This window comes from Protopterus annectens, chromosome 6.part0 (genome assembly GCF_019279795.1).
Source record: "Protopterus annectens isolate FY-2018-M chromosome 6.part0, PAN1.0, whole genome shotgun sequence".
Taxonomy (NCBI): Eukaryota; Metazoa; Chordata; order Ceratodontiformes; family Protopteridae; genus Protopterus; species Protopterus annectens.
Window position 1 is genome coordinate 875,495,989 of NC_056737.1, and position 19,995 is coordinate 875,515,983.

General features: G+C 38.5%; 1 protein-coding gene across 5 annotated transcripts in view; it reads right to left on the reverse strand.

Annotated features, from left to right (window-relative positions):
* Nucleotides 1-306: 306 nt before the first annotated feature.
* Nucleotides 307-19,995, reverse strand: part of PPP2R5C (protein phosphatase 2 regulatory subunit B'gamma) — a 2,766,797-nt gene continuing 2,747,108 nt past the window's right edge. For all 5 annotated transcript variants that reach the window (XM_044074548.1, XM_044074546.1, XM_044074547.1 and 2 more), the window contains one exon: nucleotides 307-3,602. In XM_044074548.1, the coding sequence (XP_043930483.1) occupies nucleotides 3,468-3,602 (135 nt within the window). In that variant the 3' untranslated portion in view covers nucleotides 307-3,467. The remainder of the gene's footprint in view (nucleotides 3,603-19,995) is intronic.

The window sequence follows — 19,995 nt, forward strand, 5'->3', positions numbered from 1 at the left end:
AATGCAATGACAAAAAATGGTTTATGTGTAAGTCAAAAGGATAATGGACTAAAGGAAGCAAAAAAAAAAAAAAAAAAAAAAAAATATATATATATATATATATATATATATATATATACACACATACACACACATACATATATATATATATATATATATATATATATATATACACACATACACACACACACACTTCCTCAAGTTCCACTGAGGTGAATGTAAAAAAGAAAACCACAGCAAGCAAACTAGTGAAAAAAACAGTCCTTGCAAAGGACTGGTTGGGTTACACTAAAAATGAGAAACAACTACAATTTTAACAGTTTATATTAAAGAAAATAATTTATCTTACAGTTCATCTTTCAAGAATGCAGCCTGTTCACAATATGGTTCACTCCACATTCAGAAAGTAAAGATAAAATTCACATTCGCTTTATTACATCTGTATAATACACCACTTTAAAATATTAAACTGGATAAAATCTCACATTAAAATGCAAGTGTATGAAGATTTTCTCACAAACATTTTAAATGCAGAACAAAAATAGATGCATTTCAAATTAATATATCTCTAAAGCATAAAGATACAGATTTTTTTACAGAAAAAAATCTGTACCACTTTATCAACTTTTGCAGTTGCTAGGAACTTTTTAATCTGTACATAGGACCATTTTGTACAAAATATGAAATCTACTATTTTATTATCTATTACCCTACATAAAACAAAATACAATTTATGTACAATATTATAATGGAGCCATTTAATTTAGTACAAGTCACAAAAGGACACTTAAAATGTTACAGTGGACATTCCTGATGTACAAGTGTACTTCTTGGATAGAAAAAAATATGGTCTCTGAGACAGTGTTACAAAAGAAAACAGTCACCTTAGGATTTGCTGCCATTTACATTATTACTTTTTAACATGAGGCATTTTTAATGTTATGCAACTTTTGCAACTGCCAAGGCCTCATCTCAGAATGTGAGAATACAGGTTACTTCATGCCCCTGGAAATTCAGAATTTTACCACTCTGAACTCAGGGGAGCAGAAAAAGGGTGCTACTTTATCTTCCCAAGAACAGCAGTATATTCTGGTAAGTCAGAGAAACTTTTGGAACAAACTACTGAAGCAGATACCACTGTCTAAAAAAAGGTGAAGAGAAACTTAAGATGCCCTTTGGTGAATGCTTATCCTAAAAGAGAAATATATAATGTTTAGGCAAAAATATGGTGCTCCTGTTAAACTTGAATGTTACACAGTTGACCATATCTACATGTACACACACACACAAAAGCATGTGTCTACCTGTGCATGAGTATGCATGTGCACACACAGACACGCACACATGTATATACACAAAAAGATGCACTTTCACACACAGAACAAATATACAAGTATTTGTGTGTGTTTGTGTGTGTGTGTGTGTGTGTGTACACATACATAGGTATGCACCGCTTAACGTCTGGGATAGGTTGTGTCCCACAGAATGTTAAGCAGCAAGGAAGTTAAGCGAACACTGTGTACTCTTATTTTGTGCTTAGCTTAATGTGTGTCTTCACAATGACTGATCACATTTACATCCACTTAGTACAGCATGGACGTAAATGTATGAAACACCCAACACTAGTCCAAAAACCAATAAATCCAAGGAATAAGACCATGGTACTGCACCAAAACAGTTTATTACAATTTAGAGCTTTCGCCCCAGTAATATGGACTTTATCAGAAGATTCTGAGGAAGTCCATATTACTGGGACGAAAACACTAAATTGTAATAAACTGTGTGTTTTGGTGCAATACCGTGGTCTAACTCCTTGGATTTAATGGACGTAAATGTGGTCGGACATTGCAAGGAAGAATGTTAAGTGGCACACACACACGCACACATATATACATATACACAGACACACCCACCCACAATAAAACAGTTTTCAAGTGGGCAAAGCAAAAAGCTGCTACATGTGGAAACACGCAAATAATATCCATAAATTAACAGTTACAAATGGAAGTTCAAACAATGGCACATTAACACAATTTGACAATTCATACAATCATAATAAGCACCCTTTTCTGTCAAAGGGAAGGCATCAAACTTGCTATGAAATTCAAATGCTATGGTAAAACAAGCTTTCAAGTTTAACAGGAAGTGCTTTTACACAAAGCTGAAAGGGCTTTGCTGTTTAGAAAGGCAGGGGTGTGTTTTCAATTGCAGTTCTTTACATTGCTAAGTTATTAAAAAAATGTATGAATGACGGATTGTCAAAATGTGAACCTGGTATATAAACAGAAAAACATTACATTTTTCATACTGCCAGTACCTCCAGCTTTTAACACTAGTACACAGACATAGTAAATGTTTGACAATTCAGTACTTAAAGGAAACACTGTAAATCTCTTATTTAAAAAAATACACATAAACAAGCTTTAAATCCTGAAATAAAAGAGTGACTCAGCAGTCTTCAATTAGAAAACCAATGGAAAGAAAGTACAAAAGACCAGTGCTGCTGTAAATGAATAGAAAACTAAATACAACAATTAACACTGAAAATACAGCTATATTAATGCCCACAAGAAATGTCAGTTTTAACATGTTGCACAGAGGACCACAGAGAGACATTTACTATGTTGTTACACAATAGCAGCATTAGGTTCACTTAAGTGTCAATATTGCCTCCTGATGGATATAATCTGTAGCATGCCAACAGTAGTGTAAGTTATGCTTACCCGCAGTTATCAGTTAATTTGTGGACTCTTAAATTTCCTTTAACTGTAGAGGCAACACAAGACTATGGCTTTAGATACGTAATTTTAAAGAATGCAGACACTTATAAAACATTTTGCATTATCTCACACTTCGCATTCTGGCATTATGTGGAATTAACAAGTCAGTTTTAGTTTTAGATTGTCTTAGTGGCAGAGAACACCTATTTAAGTTTTTTCCCCTAAAACTTATGTTAAGAACCACTTTTATAACTGTATTTTCTAAATGATTACGTGTTAGAAAGGACAACAGTTAAAACATAAATGACAAATTTTAGAAACTTAAACGATCATACAGGAATCAAAATTTTACAATTACCACAGTACCAGTGACTTTGAGTACAACTGTCATTGAAGCCTAACTTTAAAACAAATAATTTAATTTTTCCTTAAAAGGAAGTAAAAGCTATAATCTGTAACATAATTAATATAATAATTAATTATCTTCTGGTACTATGATAATGTTAAGAGGATGAAGTGGTTACATAATACTAGAGAACACAGCATTCTGCACACAAAGAACACTAACTTACCATTGTTTGAACTACCACATTTTAACTGCCTACTGGATTAAATTATTGCCTACTGAACAGGATTGAAAAATGTCTCGTGTATGTCGGATAGGTATGGCACATAAAGTAGCTTCTGCTGCAGAACTGTGTCCAGAGAACAGTTACTAACAAACAGTAGTATTCCACTGTAACACCCCTAAAGCCCGTCATGGGTTGATAATATCTCTTCAGCTCGACGATGGGATTCCAAGGCTTTTACGGTGTAGATATCCTGAGGCAGCTCTGATTTCCGACGCATGAGAGGCCGTTCCTTTTTCAGATCTTTTTGCGACTGAAAAAAAAAAAAAACATTAAAAAAATGTTAAGCAAATAACTAGACAGTTTAAATATTGTACATGTATCCTGTCTGTACTCATTCCTACTTGTTGCTGACCTTCCTAGGAGGCTATACAACAAATGTAGGTCATGATTGCCATGGCTAGAAAGTAAAACAAATCAGAGCAGAAACTAGTAGCCTTCCATTAAATATTCACTTTATTCCTAACCAAAGTCATGAACTTGTTGCACTTAAGCAACTGCACCAAAGTATTACTTGGAATGGTTTACTTGCCAAAATCCTGGCATGTTCTTGGCTAAAGTAAACGGACAACTTACCAATAAGAAGTGTACTTAGGGAAACCAGTTCTCTAGAGTGCAAAAGCTTTGAAAGATGTCTGCTAACCACCCTAAGAAATGACAATAAAATTGGGCCCACTACTGATCTGTATCAGAAAGGTCTACTTTTTCAAACCCTGTGTTTTTACCAATCATTTTTTTTTTTACAGCAATGAATCCAGGACGTGTGTGGTTGTTGTCAGTCGAAACTATACCAAAACCTTAAACTGTATTACTCACCAAGTGAATATGGACTCCATGCATACCTCTCAACCTGGAAATATCAAAAATCTGGACAAAGGCCCATGAAAAAGAGGTACAAATCTGTGCGCTAATTAACATAAAATCTGCACACATAATTATGTATAATAAAACGAAAATAAAACTGCCAAAGATTCCAAAGACAAAAACAAGGCATTCTATAGCTATGTTAAGAATCTAAATGGCAATACTCAGATCTGCGCGGAGCTACAACAGAATGGCATTAAATATACTGATCCCAAGGATATTGCCAATATCTTGGCAGATCAAGTCAGTGCAAACTTCACCCCCCTCTCACCCCCTAAAGGGCCCATCTCAATACTGAAAAACTGCCAAATACCGGTAATAACGGCCACACAGGTAAAAAACGCACTCTCTAAAGCTAAGAATATAGCTTCCATGGGACCAGATGACATACCAGGCTGTGTACTACATGAACTATAAAATGAACTGGCACCTCACCTAAGTGTCATGTTTAATCATAGCCTCACCTCAGGTTTCGTGCCCACTGAGTGGCGCACAGCTACAGTTATCCCACTCCACAAGGGGGATCCATCTTGGATCCCGGGAACTACCACCTCATCAGTCTGACGAGCCTGATCTGCAAGGCCATTGAACGTATTATCATGGAACTTATAAACAAAGACATTGGCAACCTTCAAACACTGGACTCCATGCAGTTTGGGTTCGTGAAGGGACGATCTTGTCTCTTGAACCTGATTGACTTCTTCAAATCAGTCTCCAGAGCCGTGGACAAAGGTAAGGTGGTCCACACAGCCTATCTGAACCTCGCCAAGGCCTTCAACACCATCCCCCACTCTGGAATTATAGATAAACTTACTAAGCTGGGCATTAATCCCTACATCACTCAATGGGTTGCCAACTGGCTTACTGACAGAAACCACACTGTAAAAGTAGCCGACTTCAAATCCAGCTCCAGACAAGTGGAGTACCTCAGGGTTCAGTCCTGGGACCGCTCTTGTTTAGCTGAAGTACAGGCCAACACTAAGGGACTCTGGCTAACAAAGTTCGAAGATGACTGCAAACTGGGAGCCATTAATGAATCCACAAATGATGTGGATATTCTACAAAAGGGCCTTACAGAAACAGATGCTTGGTGCCAGAGCCATGGGGAAGCTCAATGTCAAGAAATGAATAGTTATCCCCTTTGGGAAAAAAACATGTACCTGTGAATTACCACACAGGTGGCAGTACACTAAACACTGAAAATGTGTTGAGACTTAGGGACACAGGTGGACAGTGGTCTCACCTTCGATAACCACATCGCCACAACAGTCAGGAAATCCTTCTATGTGGCATACCTCATCACTAAGGGCTTTTCATCCAGAAAAAAAGGAGGTAATTGTCCCACTGTACTCATCCCTCATTAGACCCATTGTAGAATACAACGCCCTGTTTGGTACGTACCTCTCAAGGCATCTGCAACAACTGGAAAGGCCGCAGAAATACCTCACTAAAGAATCACAGGCCTAAAGCAGATGCCCTATGCTGACCATCTAAAAAAAATCCACCTATACTCTGTCGCATACAGTCTACTCAGAGGTGATCTCTGCTTAACATACAAGGCCATGTCAAACCCAGAGCTGTTGGACATGCTACACTTAACGAAATCCCAATCCCTCAGAGAGACATGCTCCAGGGATCTAAACCTTGTCATCACAATGAACAAAACATGCTGGAGGGATAGGTTCCTGACCCAGAGACTCCCCAGACTCTGGAATAGACTGCCCATACATGTCAAGCAGAGCACCTCTTTGGCCCTCTTCAAAAGGAACCTTGATGGTTGGATGGGAGATAGGAAATTCACCCCGGGGATCACGCCAGTCACCCTGCTAGACAGGGGTCCAGGGAAGTAAATACTGTGGGAAGAAATAGCCACGGAATTGTTATGGCTAGGCTTGTACAGGCCCTAGGGCAGATAGCCTAGTACCAACCTATGAACCTATGCATCTCCACCCACTTCAATGGAATTGTAGGATTCAAACATTCAAATGCAAATTGAAGAACAGACAAAATATTAAACACAAAATATAATCAGAACAATACTGCTCTATTTATATTATTATTTGAACTTGTATCAAACTTTGAACTTGTGTAAAACCACCTTTAGTCCCAGTCTGTGCTGCTGTACATATGTTATATACTGCTCATACAAACCCACCTCACCTACCTTGCAATTGTAGAGCATGCCACTATTAAGGCAACAGGATAACACATTTTTAGTTCACTTACCAGGTTACAAAATGAAAAAAAAAAAAATGCAAGCATCAACACTACTGTAATATGTGTGTGTTGGGGGGGGGGGTCCTCAAATGTTCCAGCTCAAAAGAAATACAGGTTGCACGCATGAGACATTTCCAAGCATTTTAAAAACTAAACATATTGCAGGTACCCCTGCTTGAAAACTCATAAAATTGATACAGATGATAACAACAACAATGCTTTGTATTACAACTAATTATAGATGAACGCTTGGTTAAAACCATGTGTTTTGAGAAGAGAGTAGGAGAAAGAAGCTAGCAGACCACCAACACCACCACAGACCCCTTCCTTCCCACATTGAACCCTTACCCTTCAAGAAATGTATGTACATCAAATATACCTCCTTCAAAATTTCCAAGCCCGTGCAAAAGACACATAAAAACACTACTTGTAACAATTTCTATTGCAGTTGACATCTTAAACAGTAATGTTTCATAAAACTTTTTACGTACATTTACAAACCTGGTTTCATTTTGCTTGATCCTGTTAACTTAAACTGATACTACCCTAATTAACTGAGATATCTCCCATGTGTCCAGACAGGCTCAAAATTTAGAGAGTAAATCTAATCCACATTCCACTGATCTGAGACATTTAATTTTTGATTGTAATTGCTAGGGAAATAGTCATTTCTCAAAGGATGACCAAGAGTTAATATCATAGTTACCTGACATGACACATTTCTACTGTTGTGTACACTTACCATAAATGTAGATATTCAAGTGTATTCACTGTTGCAGTCATTACATTAGGGGTAATCTGCTGGCAGGATGTTCTCAGTCGGCCTGATTAACAAAGTCTTGGGTCCTACGTCGGTTGCCGTCCCTTCTTCCATGACGTCAGGGGTATAAAATATGCAGTTGATGCTATTACATCAGTTTTTCTTGCCCCAGATGTCAGGTGCCCCCAAGGGGAGCAAAATATATAAAAATAATTTGAAACACAAAACTATACCTCCAAACAAAAGCAAATACACCAAAAAGGCTTTTAAGTGTAGTAAAAGAAAGTAGAGGCATAGTAAGAGGAAAAAACAGGGGGCTGGAGGAAGGGTAACCAGGACTGCAACAGTGAATACACTCGAACATCTACATTTATGATAAGTGTACACAACTGTACTATGTTTTTCATGTTTCACTGTTGCAGTCATTACATATGGGTAAGATTCCCAAAGCTATGGTTGGGAGGATGGATTTATACAGCATTAGGACTGGCTATAAGGCCCTGCAAAACAGCAGTGGCAAAGCCAACTCTGGATTTAGAGAAAATTGGTAAATGATAATGCTTGGTGAAAGTATGAACTGAACTCCAGGTAGCAGCTTCTAGAATATCCCTGGTAAGAACACCTCTGAAAAAAACTGTAGAGGTAGATGCAGCCCTGGTGGAATGGGATCTGATTTCCTGGGGAATAGGTTTTCCATGGTGCTTGTAGCAGAAATGAATACAAGGGCTTATCCATTTGGAAATGGTTTGCTTTGAAATAGCCTTTCCCTCTGCCCCTGCAGCAAATGCTACCAGCTGTTCAGATTTTCTTTGAGATTTAGTCCTGTCCAAGTAAAATCTAAGTTGTCTGTGTACATCCAATGAATGCAGAATCCGCTCCCCCTTGTTCTGTGGATTGGGAAAGAAAGTTGGCAAATAAATGGACTGATTAAGAGCCACACTGGATACCACCTTGGGCATGAAGGATGGGTTGGTCCTGAGTGACACCCTGTCCGCATGAAAGATGATGTAAGGGCTCCACTGCCATAAGGGCCTGTAATTCAGAAATCCTTCTAGCCGAAGTGATTGCTAAAAGGAAGGCTGTTTTCCAGGAAAGAAATTTTAAGTCTGCAGTAGCAGCTGGCTCGAAAGGAGGGAGAGTGAGTTTCTCCAATACAAAGTTAAGGTCCCAGGCAGGGGTTGGAGCTCTCCTGGGTGGCCTCAAGTTTTTTGCCCCTCTGAGATACTGCTTTAGCAGAAGATGAGAGAAGAGGGGGGTTCTGTGTTGTAATGAGCTGAAATGGCTGAGGCATGGATTTTTATGGAAGAAAAAGACAGGCCCTTGTGAAGCATCTCAGTTAAATATTGCAAAATCTGAGGTAAACTGGGCACAGCTGTGCTTATTCCTTGAGACAGATTCCAGGCACAGAATCCTTTCCATTTGTCAGCATAAGATTTTCTAGTACTAGGTTTTCTCGCCTCCAAAATGACATCCATCACAGGTTTGCTGAGGGAAGCTAAGGGGGACTTTAAGTGATTATCCAAGCTGCATGATTCAATGTTTGGAGCTGAGGGTGCAGAAATTGGTTGTTCTGCTGAGACAGTAAGGAAGGTGTCTGAGGCAGGTGCCATGGAGAAAATTGTGACAGACTGCGTAGGAGTGGGTACCAGTGTTGGCGAGGCCAGTCTGGAGCAATCAAAATCATTCTTGGTTTGTCCTGTTTGACTTTTAGTAGAACTTTGGAGAGCAGAGGCAGCGGGGGAAAGGCATAGCGTGATAGGTTTTCCCAGCTGAAGGACAGAGCATCCACTTTCCAGGATTTTTTGTGAGGAATTCTTGTGCAATATTTGTCCAACTGGTAGTTCTGGGGTGAGGCAAAAAGATCTATGTCTGGGCTCCCCCAGTTGTGTGTCAGCATGTTGAAAATCCGTGGTTCCAATTTCCATTTGTGTGGGTCCATGAGATTTCTGCTTAGTTCGTCTGCCAAAATATTCAGCTTTCCTAGTAGGAATTGAACTTGTAGTTGTACTTGATAGCTCAAGGCCGTGTTCCACAATGCCATGACTAGTCTGCAGAGGGGGTAGGAATGAGTACCCCCCTGCTTGTTTATGTGCCACTTAACTGTGGTGTTGTCCGTCTTTATCATTAGTTGTCCTGGATGAAGGTAGTCCTTGAAGGCTGTCAGTGCATTCTGTACAGCTAGCATTTCTTTTTGATTGATATGAAGGTGCATTTGATTTGGGCTCCATTTGCCCTGAATGCACTTCCCTGCCAAATGAGCCCCCCATGCATAGTCTGATGCATCTGTAGTTAGGGTTTGGGTGGCAGAGGGTGGTGTGAATGGCAGTTCCTTGTTTTGGAGGCAGGCCTCTGCTCACCATAGGAACTCGAGTTGCAAACAAAGGAATGATAGGAATCATTGTTTCCAGGCTGTGACAATGTTGGCTCCATAAACTTTTTAAGTACCACTGAAGTTTCCTCATATGCAATCTTGCATATGGAATTAGAAGAATGCAGGAGGCCATGAACCCCAAAGGCTTGCAGTATTTGTCTTGCAGATATAGCAGGGTGTTTGTGGCCACCTGTTTGAAGGAAGTCACCAAATGAAGTTGCTTTTCTGGCGTAAGGAAAGCCATCTGGGCAGTTGTATTCAAGCTTGCACCCAGGAATGTTATTTTTTGAGAGGGTACCAGTTGTGATTTCTTTTCGTTTATGGTGTACCCTAGACAAATTAGAACCCTTTTTACAAATGCCAGATGTTTTAGAAGAACAACCTTGTTTTCTGCCTGAATTAGACAATTGTCCAGGTATGGATATATTTGAATATTTCTTTGCCAGCAAAATGCAATTACTGGAGCCAGGCACTTTGTAAATACCCTGGGCGCAGTAGATAAGCCAAAGGGCAGTGCAGAGAACTGATAATGCAAGTAAGCCTGCTTTGAAGTGGAGGTATCTTCTGCAAGACTCCCTGATTGGTATATGCAGGTAAGCCTCTTTTAAATCTAGAGTTGCCAACCAGGCATCTTTGCCTAGCATAGGAAGTAACTGGTGAAAAGTCAGCATCTTGAATTTTGGAATGTCCAGAAATGTGCTCAGAGTAGACAGGTCCAGAATTGGACGCCGTGATTTGTCTAATGGGTACCAGGAAAAGTCTGGAATAGAAACCTTGTCCCTTTTCCTTGTCCTGGAACTAGTTGAATTGCCCCCATCTTTTTTAGAACTTCTCCAACCTTATTGCCAAAAAGGAGCATTCAACAATTTTGCTTTACCATGATCAGGCAGAGATTGCTTCTTAAGCCAAGCGTGCCTTCTAAGTACAGACCCAGTAACAGCAGACCTGCAAGAGGCCTCCAAAGAATCAAAACGACATTGCAAAGTATGTTTTCCAAGTTCTTCAGCTGAATGCAATAAATCCTGTAAATCCTTATTTTCCACACAGTCAGAAATCAACATCATTTTCTGTTTAAGCAATCCCATGATATGCTGTCGATATTTTGGCATATGGAATCCTGTTCAGAAGATTCATAGTCAAGTTCAGCCCTAGGCCTCTTAGAAAGGGGAGGGGGGTTGACTACCCCTGATTAGAGTAATTAAATCTTCAGCCATTTTGATCATTTGTTTTTTTAGGCATAGGGGCCTGAACATGTGGCCTGGGCATCATTTTTTTAGACATAGATCGAGATTTTGACCTTAATATTGACGGTGGAGTCTGTTTAATATACAAATCTGTAAGCCTGAATACACCCTCAGAAGCTGGTGCCTGCACAGTGGCTCCGGACCCATCCAAGGTAGAGACTTCCGCAGGTTCCATAGGTGAAGCATCTCGTGGCATACCGGACTCCGAATGGGTCTCAGTAGAGGCCTGCGAATCAGAAGTAGCGGGTATCAGGGGATGCGAAAGTGCCTCACTGAGTTCCGGCGAACTGGTGACTGGCTTAGGAGAAGCGTCGTTGGCAGTTTTGGACCTCAACGGCCTGTCTGTCTTTTTCTTTGCATTTTTTCGGTATTCTGGTAGTCGGATGGCTAACCGACATCATTTCTGGATAATTAAACTGAGAACCGAAATATTTAGTAGCAAAAATGTACCGACGACGGATAGTGCGCTGATTAAGTAAAGCACAAAACCGAAAGCAAGGTACGTTGTGGTCAGGGCCTAAGTAAGGAATACAGTACAAATGAAAATTCTTATGAGATATTTGCTTCCCACAAGTAATACAATTATTAACTTTTACTGACATCGGTAAGGAGCAAGAAAAAGTTTCCCCAACGGGGTACTTAGCTTTTAGTTTAAGACTTCGATTCTGAAAATCGAAAACGAAAATTTCAGGAGTCGGCCGACCGGCACTTGCGAACTGCTTCTGCTTCGGGCACCGCACGGCAAGAAAGACTGATGTAATGGCATCGGCTGCATGTTTTATACCCCTGACGACCTGACGTCATGGAAGAAGGGACAGCAACCGACGCAGGACCCAAGACTTTGTTAATCAGGCCGACTGAGGGCAACCTGCCAGCAGATTACCCCTAATGTAATGTCTGCAACAGTGAAACATGAAGAACATCTTCACTTCACTTTAGAATTTTGCTGTACTTCATACTCCCGTGTATCAAACAGCCTGGCTGAAGGTATAACATCAATAAATAGCATTTATTGTCTTTAATTCTATTAATATAGCACACTTTTTTTCCAAACCAGTTCCCATCACAAGTCACATTCACACATCATTCACATGAAAGCACCGCTACCGGTTCATGCTCCTCACCTGCCCCTCGTTTAAATCTCAGTCACTACATGCACTGCACTCTCTGCCTGCACTGTGAAAACTCTGGTACTTTCCTCCATTTTACAGATCACTTTCAATCACTTATAAACAAAGTGACCTGGACACGGCATGACTGCTGCTGTCAGAAGCAGCTCGCTTTCTGGGACTGCTCCTTATGCTGTCAGTGTTAGCAAAACGGTTTCTTCTTTTCTACTTCCCCTACTACAACATGTCCAGGAGAAAAAGTCTGTGTCTGAGCCCAGAAAGGTCTGATCCCACTCTTGGTACAACTCTCCCATTACAGTTCCCCTGCTGATTCTCTGCATTAGATGAAGAACCAAATCCCATCGACTTCTTTTCCATAGCTTCAGGAGCTCAGCATTTTTTTTTTAAAGCTGGGAGAAGTGAGTGATCAGACATGATGAGAACTAATGACAGAATTAAAACAGCAGTAAAACAGACAAACCGTCAGCAGCACTCTGAATCAGACAGCAACTAAAAATTTGCTTGGGACTCTTATCTCTAACATTCTGCAAAACAAAACGGTCTGTACAGAAAGACAATCAAAAATTATCTGAGTCCCACCACTACAACATAAGCGGCAATGACAACAACTGTAGGAAACTCAAAATGTAAAACTGGTGCATTCTGAGTCTTGTATGATGACATCATTTTGTGCAAGATTGGTCCGGGTGACTAAATGGTGCTCTGGTTTGATACCTTTATAATCATAAACCATGCACGCAAGTCTACCTGTATCTCATTACCAAGAGGAGCCATCCTCCTTTGGATGTTGAAAATGTAATACTTCTTAAAGTTTCCCAATCCCCATCGAAAGGGTATCTCATACCTCTCAACATGTTAGCCCAAGAAATCTTGTCAAAGATCAGTATAATGGGGGACAAAGGCCCAAAAATAGGGAAAGAATTGATCAAGTATTGCTCTTATAAACTTAGAAAGCTGATAGAATAACAGATTTGTGTTTGTATGTATTCTATGAAGGTTATGCACTCTGAAACTCATATATATGTCATCACTGACTTCAGTCCTCCACGATTTGCCAGAAAACATTTACAAAAACAAATATGAGTTAGTTATATAAATAAACACCAAAAAGGAGACAATAAAATCCAGGCACAGGACTGTTTAGCACTTTCACTTACTTTATTCAAACTGAGCTTCTTCAGAAAAAATAAAAAAAAACAGGTCTCAATGGTACCATTAATATTAAATGTTTCTTGCAGTTAGCAAGACTTAAGTAGTTATTTTTGAGGCTATGTTATGTATGTTTTTTTGATATAAAGTTAGGTACAAATCTTGAATTGATGTACACACATAAGTATATTTATATGATTATATAATTAGTATATATTTATTTATTTTATTCATATTATGTATTAAAAGTTATTTAACAATTTTGAGTTAAATTTTGGGTCATGTGATTAGTGACACAATTGTATTTAAGTGGCTGTAGTGAGTGAGATATTTTTTCTGAAGACGTTCAGTTTGAATAAAGTGAGTGAAAACGCTAAACAGTCCTGTGCCTGGATTTTATTGTCTCCTTTTTGGTGGTTTTTAACTTGGTTCAAGTTTGGTTTGACAATTTTTGTTAGTTATATAAATGTTATATTTAATGTTTGAAGGGTAATGTGCATACTTTGCAATACATTGGTTCTCATTTTATAGGACATTTTAATTTTTTCAGAGCGTTACTATTTAACAATTACCGGTAATGTTTTTTCTTTTCTGTGTAGCGGACTGAAACAATAGCTTAGCGGATGAAAGCAGGCATTTCAGTTAGATATTAAACTTGAAATAAACTGTTTTGCTCTATTAGATAGTGAGACAACTAACAGAACATTTATGATAACGAATTGTGTACATGTTTCAAATTTTGATACCATAAATTATTATAAACATGTCGCCATTGAGATCCATCAGCAAAATGTTTGCTTTTGCTCTCTTTCTGGAATACTACAACTGGCTAAACTCGAGCATTAATTTTTTTCCCACATATCAGCTACCCCTGCTTGTTTTCACTATTGCTTTTACAAACTGATGAATACCATTTTCTCAGCGATGTTTGCCCATACAAAGAAACTGTTCTGGTCATTTAAGGCAAAACATGAACTTCAGGCTTCATTAGCAGCTTTTGTCTGCCTTTTCAAAACTCCAAACTAAAAGATTAAACAAAAAAAAAAAAAACAGCTTTGCATTCCTAATGTGTGCTATGCTGATTAGTTTGTAATTAAAATTCTTCTTTTTCTCTTTACCATACGTAACAAGGACGTTATACTGTCTGGAGCATTTATGTTCAATAAAAATGTCTGCATAAACACTTCTAAGTTTTGCCTTAAGGATATAACTATTGTTTACTCTAAAATCAGATCCTATCATTGCCACACATCTTTTAATTAATTTTATGCCTACACTTACTCCCTTCTTCAACCTTTACTCAACAAGTCAGGTGGATGGGTGTATGTTTCAGCCACTAACCACGTACTGTGTTGAGATTCAATCAATCAAAATATGAAGTGCTAGGCTACAGGATTAATAATAAGAGGGGGATTACAAGACTGGTCAGAAACGATGCTGTGGTGTCATTGCCCGAATGGTGCTTAAATTCTAATCTGTCAGTAATACAGGGGAAATTAAACATAATGAACATAAGTAAAATTACCAGTATGATTATTTCTCTTCAGAGTGTTGGCATGCAGCTCCCCCAATTTAGATACAGACTGATTTTCAGTCACTTAACTACCTTGGTTCAGTGAAGCTCTGGATTTTCTTGTTCCGTTTTAGACAAACATTCGTGGTGTGAATTAAACAGGAAGGCACCTGGTGACTGCTTTACCTAGCTGCCCTTTCCAGGCTCAGTAAGACCACTTTTTGTAATTTTGTACATGCTTGCGGGTGTGAGTATGATGCTGTCAACTTTACTTCTGTAAACAGTCATAATGTGATGGTGTGGCAGACTGGCAGTTCAGTGCCGGCTTCATACATCAATGCCGATACTAGATTTGCGGTTGCACTAATGCACCCAGTCATTAAGCTGTAACAAACTGCTTTTTAAATTAGGAGCAAGCAGTTTTACATATTTTTTTTAACCTTCATAGAGAAGATGAGAGTTTTAATTGGTGCCTGGTGACCTAGCTACATTTGTGAGCAAAGACTAAATCCATGACACTTTTTAAATATTACTCTTAATTCTCCTACAACGTTAAAGGAACAACAGGTATTACATACAGATGCATTTTCTAAACAATGTCTGGCACTACTCACTGGCTGTAATTATTAATACTGTATAAGAAAATGTCATATTTTACAAAAGAGGCACTTCAATAACTTAGTGGTAATTTCGGTAGGAAAATGAAATCGGTATTTAAAGGGGCCAGTCGGGAATTCGTGGTACCCTATTATTTTGAGCTCAAAGCTGGGAAATACAGAGGAATTCGGTACAGTTGAGAGGTATGACTTCATAAAACAGCTCTCAACACATTTTATATATATATATATATATATATATATATATATATATATAAGTGCACTGGGCAGCCATTTGGCTTAGTAATAAGTAAGAAAGAGTAAGTATCAGTAATGATATGTGGAATGGGCAGAAATAAGAGGACTGGTCTGTGTTCTGGGCCCTGTATTAATTAATATAGTCTTTTCAAAATTTACCCTACACAAGTCATAATGATTGGCAAAATATGTAGACATTATCGAAATAGGTGGTATAATTTTTAACAATGCAGATATTAATGCTTTCAGTAATTATTTATGTACAGTGAATGAATATCTGAGGAATAAAGAAAAATTCTGATAAATATAGAGTCATGTAATTTTGAAAACTACACACAATGACAAATATCTGCATGGGTAATTCAAAACTCAAGACATTTAAAGAATATAAAGCTCCTGGATTAAGTCTAACGGCTTTATACCTCACTACTTTTATAACATTAACATTTTCAGCATTGCATAGTTCCTTTCCTCACCTCCACTTCTTTGAATTACTAAGCACTAAACATAAGATCTATTACAGACTTGGCAAACTCATTAATACACCTCTACAAATGCTCAGTGTTCAACATCTACTAATGTGCAAGTATCTTTTTATACTGGAATGTAATCTAATTAACAAATTAATGTGTAACTGTTAATGTATATTACTTAATGTCTGTTCATGTACATTACTGAATGCCTATTTAAACATCTGTAATAAGCTGAAGACAAACCCAGCAAACTAACACAAAATAAACAACAAACAAAACTTAAAATTTAAAATCTAAGAACAATCAGTTAGGAGTAAAGCAATGAGTATCATTGGGTTAATTTACAAGAACATTACCATAGTATCTCGAGTCATTTTAAACTATTTGCCTCTTATGTTAGACTAGTTTTGGAATACAACTCATTACTCTGTAATTAGAAAAAGTATGTCCTTAGAAAGTAGACAATGAAAACTTATTAAAAGAGTTTCTACTTATAGACATCTTACAACGGGAGATTAGAACATTTTAAGTATGTGCTCAATTAGCTATACACAGTTTAAATGCAAATTGAACTGTGTTGAGCATTTACAACTCTTCAAATTGAAGAATTCACAGGACTAATGAACATAGATCTCCCATCTACATTAATTTCTAGAGGTGAGTAACTTATTTTTAAACAAGACAGATGTTGAATGTCTTAAAGACATAAACGTATTTTAAACTTAATGGTAAGTTTATGAAATTAATTACCAGTGAATATAAGATGGAGTGACACAATGGCTGGTTTCAAAAGAGCACTTGATATTTAGAGGGTGTCTTTAATATACTCACTGAATCAAGAGTCTGCATTCTGAATGGCCCCAAAAGGCCACTGTGAAGTTTCATTAAACTTTGAATATAATGCAACACAATGACTTTACAATAGTTATTTAAGTAGATCTCTGCCATCAGGTAGAGGCAATGTAAAGGAGGAATATATGTACTACCTGTTAGTACTTTGTGAAACAATCTCAAGATACTGTTATTGATAAAGACTTTTATACAACATACTTCTCTTGAAAAGCAAGTCATCACCACTCCTTATTTCATGTAAAGAATTCACGAAGAAAAGCAAAAAATAAGCAGCATCAGCTCTAAAAAAAGGAACAGCACCCTCAGCCTGTATAAACAGTTCTAACATAAGCAAAGGATTAAGTACTAAAGGGATGCAGAAAGCAATCTAAATTATCTAACATCCAGAAGATTCAAAAGCCATCTGTAAATTCTACCTTCTTTTAAAGACATACTAGTCTTGGTTATGCAAACTGATGCTGACCAAAATCCTGTGGTCCGTCTTATGTGCATGACTTGTACAAAATTTTTTAAAAATCCTAAAAACAAATGTTATGTACTTACCATAACAAAAGATCGGTGTTGTCTGATTTTCATCTGGTTCAATGCATGGGTTGTCAGATCTGATAGGACCCGGCCTCTGCATCATTCCTCAAGCTTTCTGATCCAGGACTAAGACTCCTCCCCTACCCTTAATTCCCTCCCCTCCACTTTTGTACCTCAGACTGAGTTTGCTATACCAAATTAAAACTTACAGACTAGTACCAAGCTTTGCATAACACACCAAAAATGACTCACAGTCTGACAGGACTGTTCCCAGACAGGGTCCAAGTGAGGTCCATTTGGACATCAGAAGCTAGTAGATGACAATTTGGATTGGAGAAGGAGGTTAAACCAGATGAAAATCAGACATGGATCTTTTGTTATATTAAGTACATAACTTTCACATCCAATGCTGTCTATTTTCCTCTGATTCAATGCATGATACAGATTCCCAAGCTGTTATTACCTGGGTGGTATCAAGAAAGGATGTTCCTGAGAATAATGGAACCAAAGGAGGAACATGATCTAGATTTAACATCCAGTTTACAGTGACACTCAAAGGTGTGTACAGCTGACAAAGTTGCAGAAGTGCAAATATCCATAGGAAGCTTATTCATAAAGGCTGTAGATGTGGCTATGGGCCTTGTGGAATGAGCTTTGGATTTTGTTTGCAGGGACAAACCCTTTCTTTGCATATACAAAACAAATGTAATTTGCAGTGTGACATTCAACATGTTTAGAGTTTAGTCCCCTTTGTTTGAAAATCTGGGCGGGGGGGCACTGGTAGGTTGACGGATTGGTTTAAGTTTGCCTTAGATGCCACCTTAGGGAAAAAAGATGCGTTAGTTCTTAAACTCTGAAAAACTAGGTAAGGTTTTTTTTTTTTTGCAGAAAATGGCTTATAACTAAAATGTTTCTGTCTAATGTTACAGCCAAAAAAAACCAAAAAAATCTCTTCCAGGTAAAAAATTTCAAGTCGACCATTGCAGCTTGTTTAAAGGTGGGACGAAGTTAAAGCTTGAAGCAAAACAGTGCTATCCCATGGAGGTAGTGGGTCTCTAAAATGGAGGACTTAGAAAGAATGTGGAACTCAGAAAAGCTTTGGAAATCTTTAGAGATCACATGGTGGTGTAATTTGGACCTATGTGAGAATAAGAAATTGCAACAATATGCAACTTAATATATTAGAGAAACTAGAGCAGCTGTGGAAAAATTTGGAAAAAAATTCCAATATAGAATAAATGGGGGCTCAAAAAGGGTCTATGCCTTTTGACATAGCCCAGGAAGAAAATTTTCCATTTGCTCGGGTAAATCTTTTTTGTGAATTATAATCTGAACAACTGAAGGTGGGAGAGCAGCATTTCTGGCTATAGTCGAAAGTGGAGGAACCAAGTGATTAGTTTATTGGACTTTTAGATTTGAAGAAGCAATACTGCTGGGTGAGTCAAAAGATTTGGATATTGATCCAACATCCAGGGTGGATGTACAAAAGGAGAGCACAGTTGAGAGAACCGTGTTTGTCAGGCCAGAAAGGAGCAATAAAAATTACTCTGGTCTTGCACTTTCTTGCTTTCTGGATAAACTTGTTCATTAGAAGCAAACAGGGAAATGCAAAAAAGGAGGTCTAAGGGCCATTTGTGGACTACAGTGTCCATCACTGACTGTCCCTGTGGTGGGATTAGGGTAGAGTAACTGCTGCATTTTTTTATGTAAGAGGCAGAAAAGTTGTTGCAAGTGGCTGAAAATTAAATTTGTCGCTGCTGGACTGAGGGGTCCACTTGTAAGGCATTAAGATGGTTCCACTCAATTTGTCCTCCAACACACTGGATATTGCCTGGGATGTGTGCTGCTATCAGAAATTGGTTTGAAGACACCGTCCACTGCCATACACTCATGTATTCCCAACAAAGATGGTATAAGCAGGTTTCCTCCCTGTTTGCTGCTGTACTATACTACTGCCATAATGTTTGCCTGGATGGAAATCACACCTTTGGGGAGTAAGTCCTGAAAGGCCTGCAACACTACGATGACGACCCTCATCTCCAAGACAATAAAGTGAAAATTGGCCTCCAGATGTGTACAAGAACCTTGGACTATCCTACTTTCAAAAGGCCCCCACCTGAGAAGGGAGGAGTCCGTAGCTGCAATACCCAGTGGCTGATATAGAAAAAAAAAATCTCACCTACTGTCACCGACAGAATTTTTATGTACCAACTGATGTGATCCTTGCATATTTGGGTAAGGCTAATTCTGGTAAAAGTTGAATGTCTTGTGACCAATGAACTGTAAGTTCATTGGCGTACTCTCACATGGAATCTGGCTAGTGGAGCTAGCATAATTTTAGAGGCAATCAGGCCTAACAAATGAAGAATCAGTCCTGCTGGAGGTGATGGATGTTCAAGTACTTTGTGTAGAAACCAGATGAAGGGAGAATACTCTGGTGTTCAGAAATCTGGCAGTCTGTGAAGATGTGTCCAGGTGGCATCAAATGAAGTCTATTTGTTGTGCTGGCATTACGTGCCTCTTGGGTAGGTTTTCTGTGGTTCCTAAGTTCTGCGTTGACTGGAACAAGAGGTCCAGATAATGTAACATCACACTCCTGGAGGTAGCAGTAAGAAGCCCATCATCAAGATATGGGAAAAGTTGAACGCAAGCGGGTGTAGGGTGCTGCAACCACTGCCAATACTTTGGTAAACA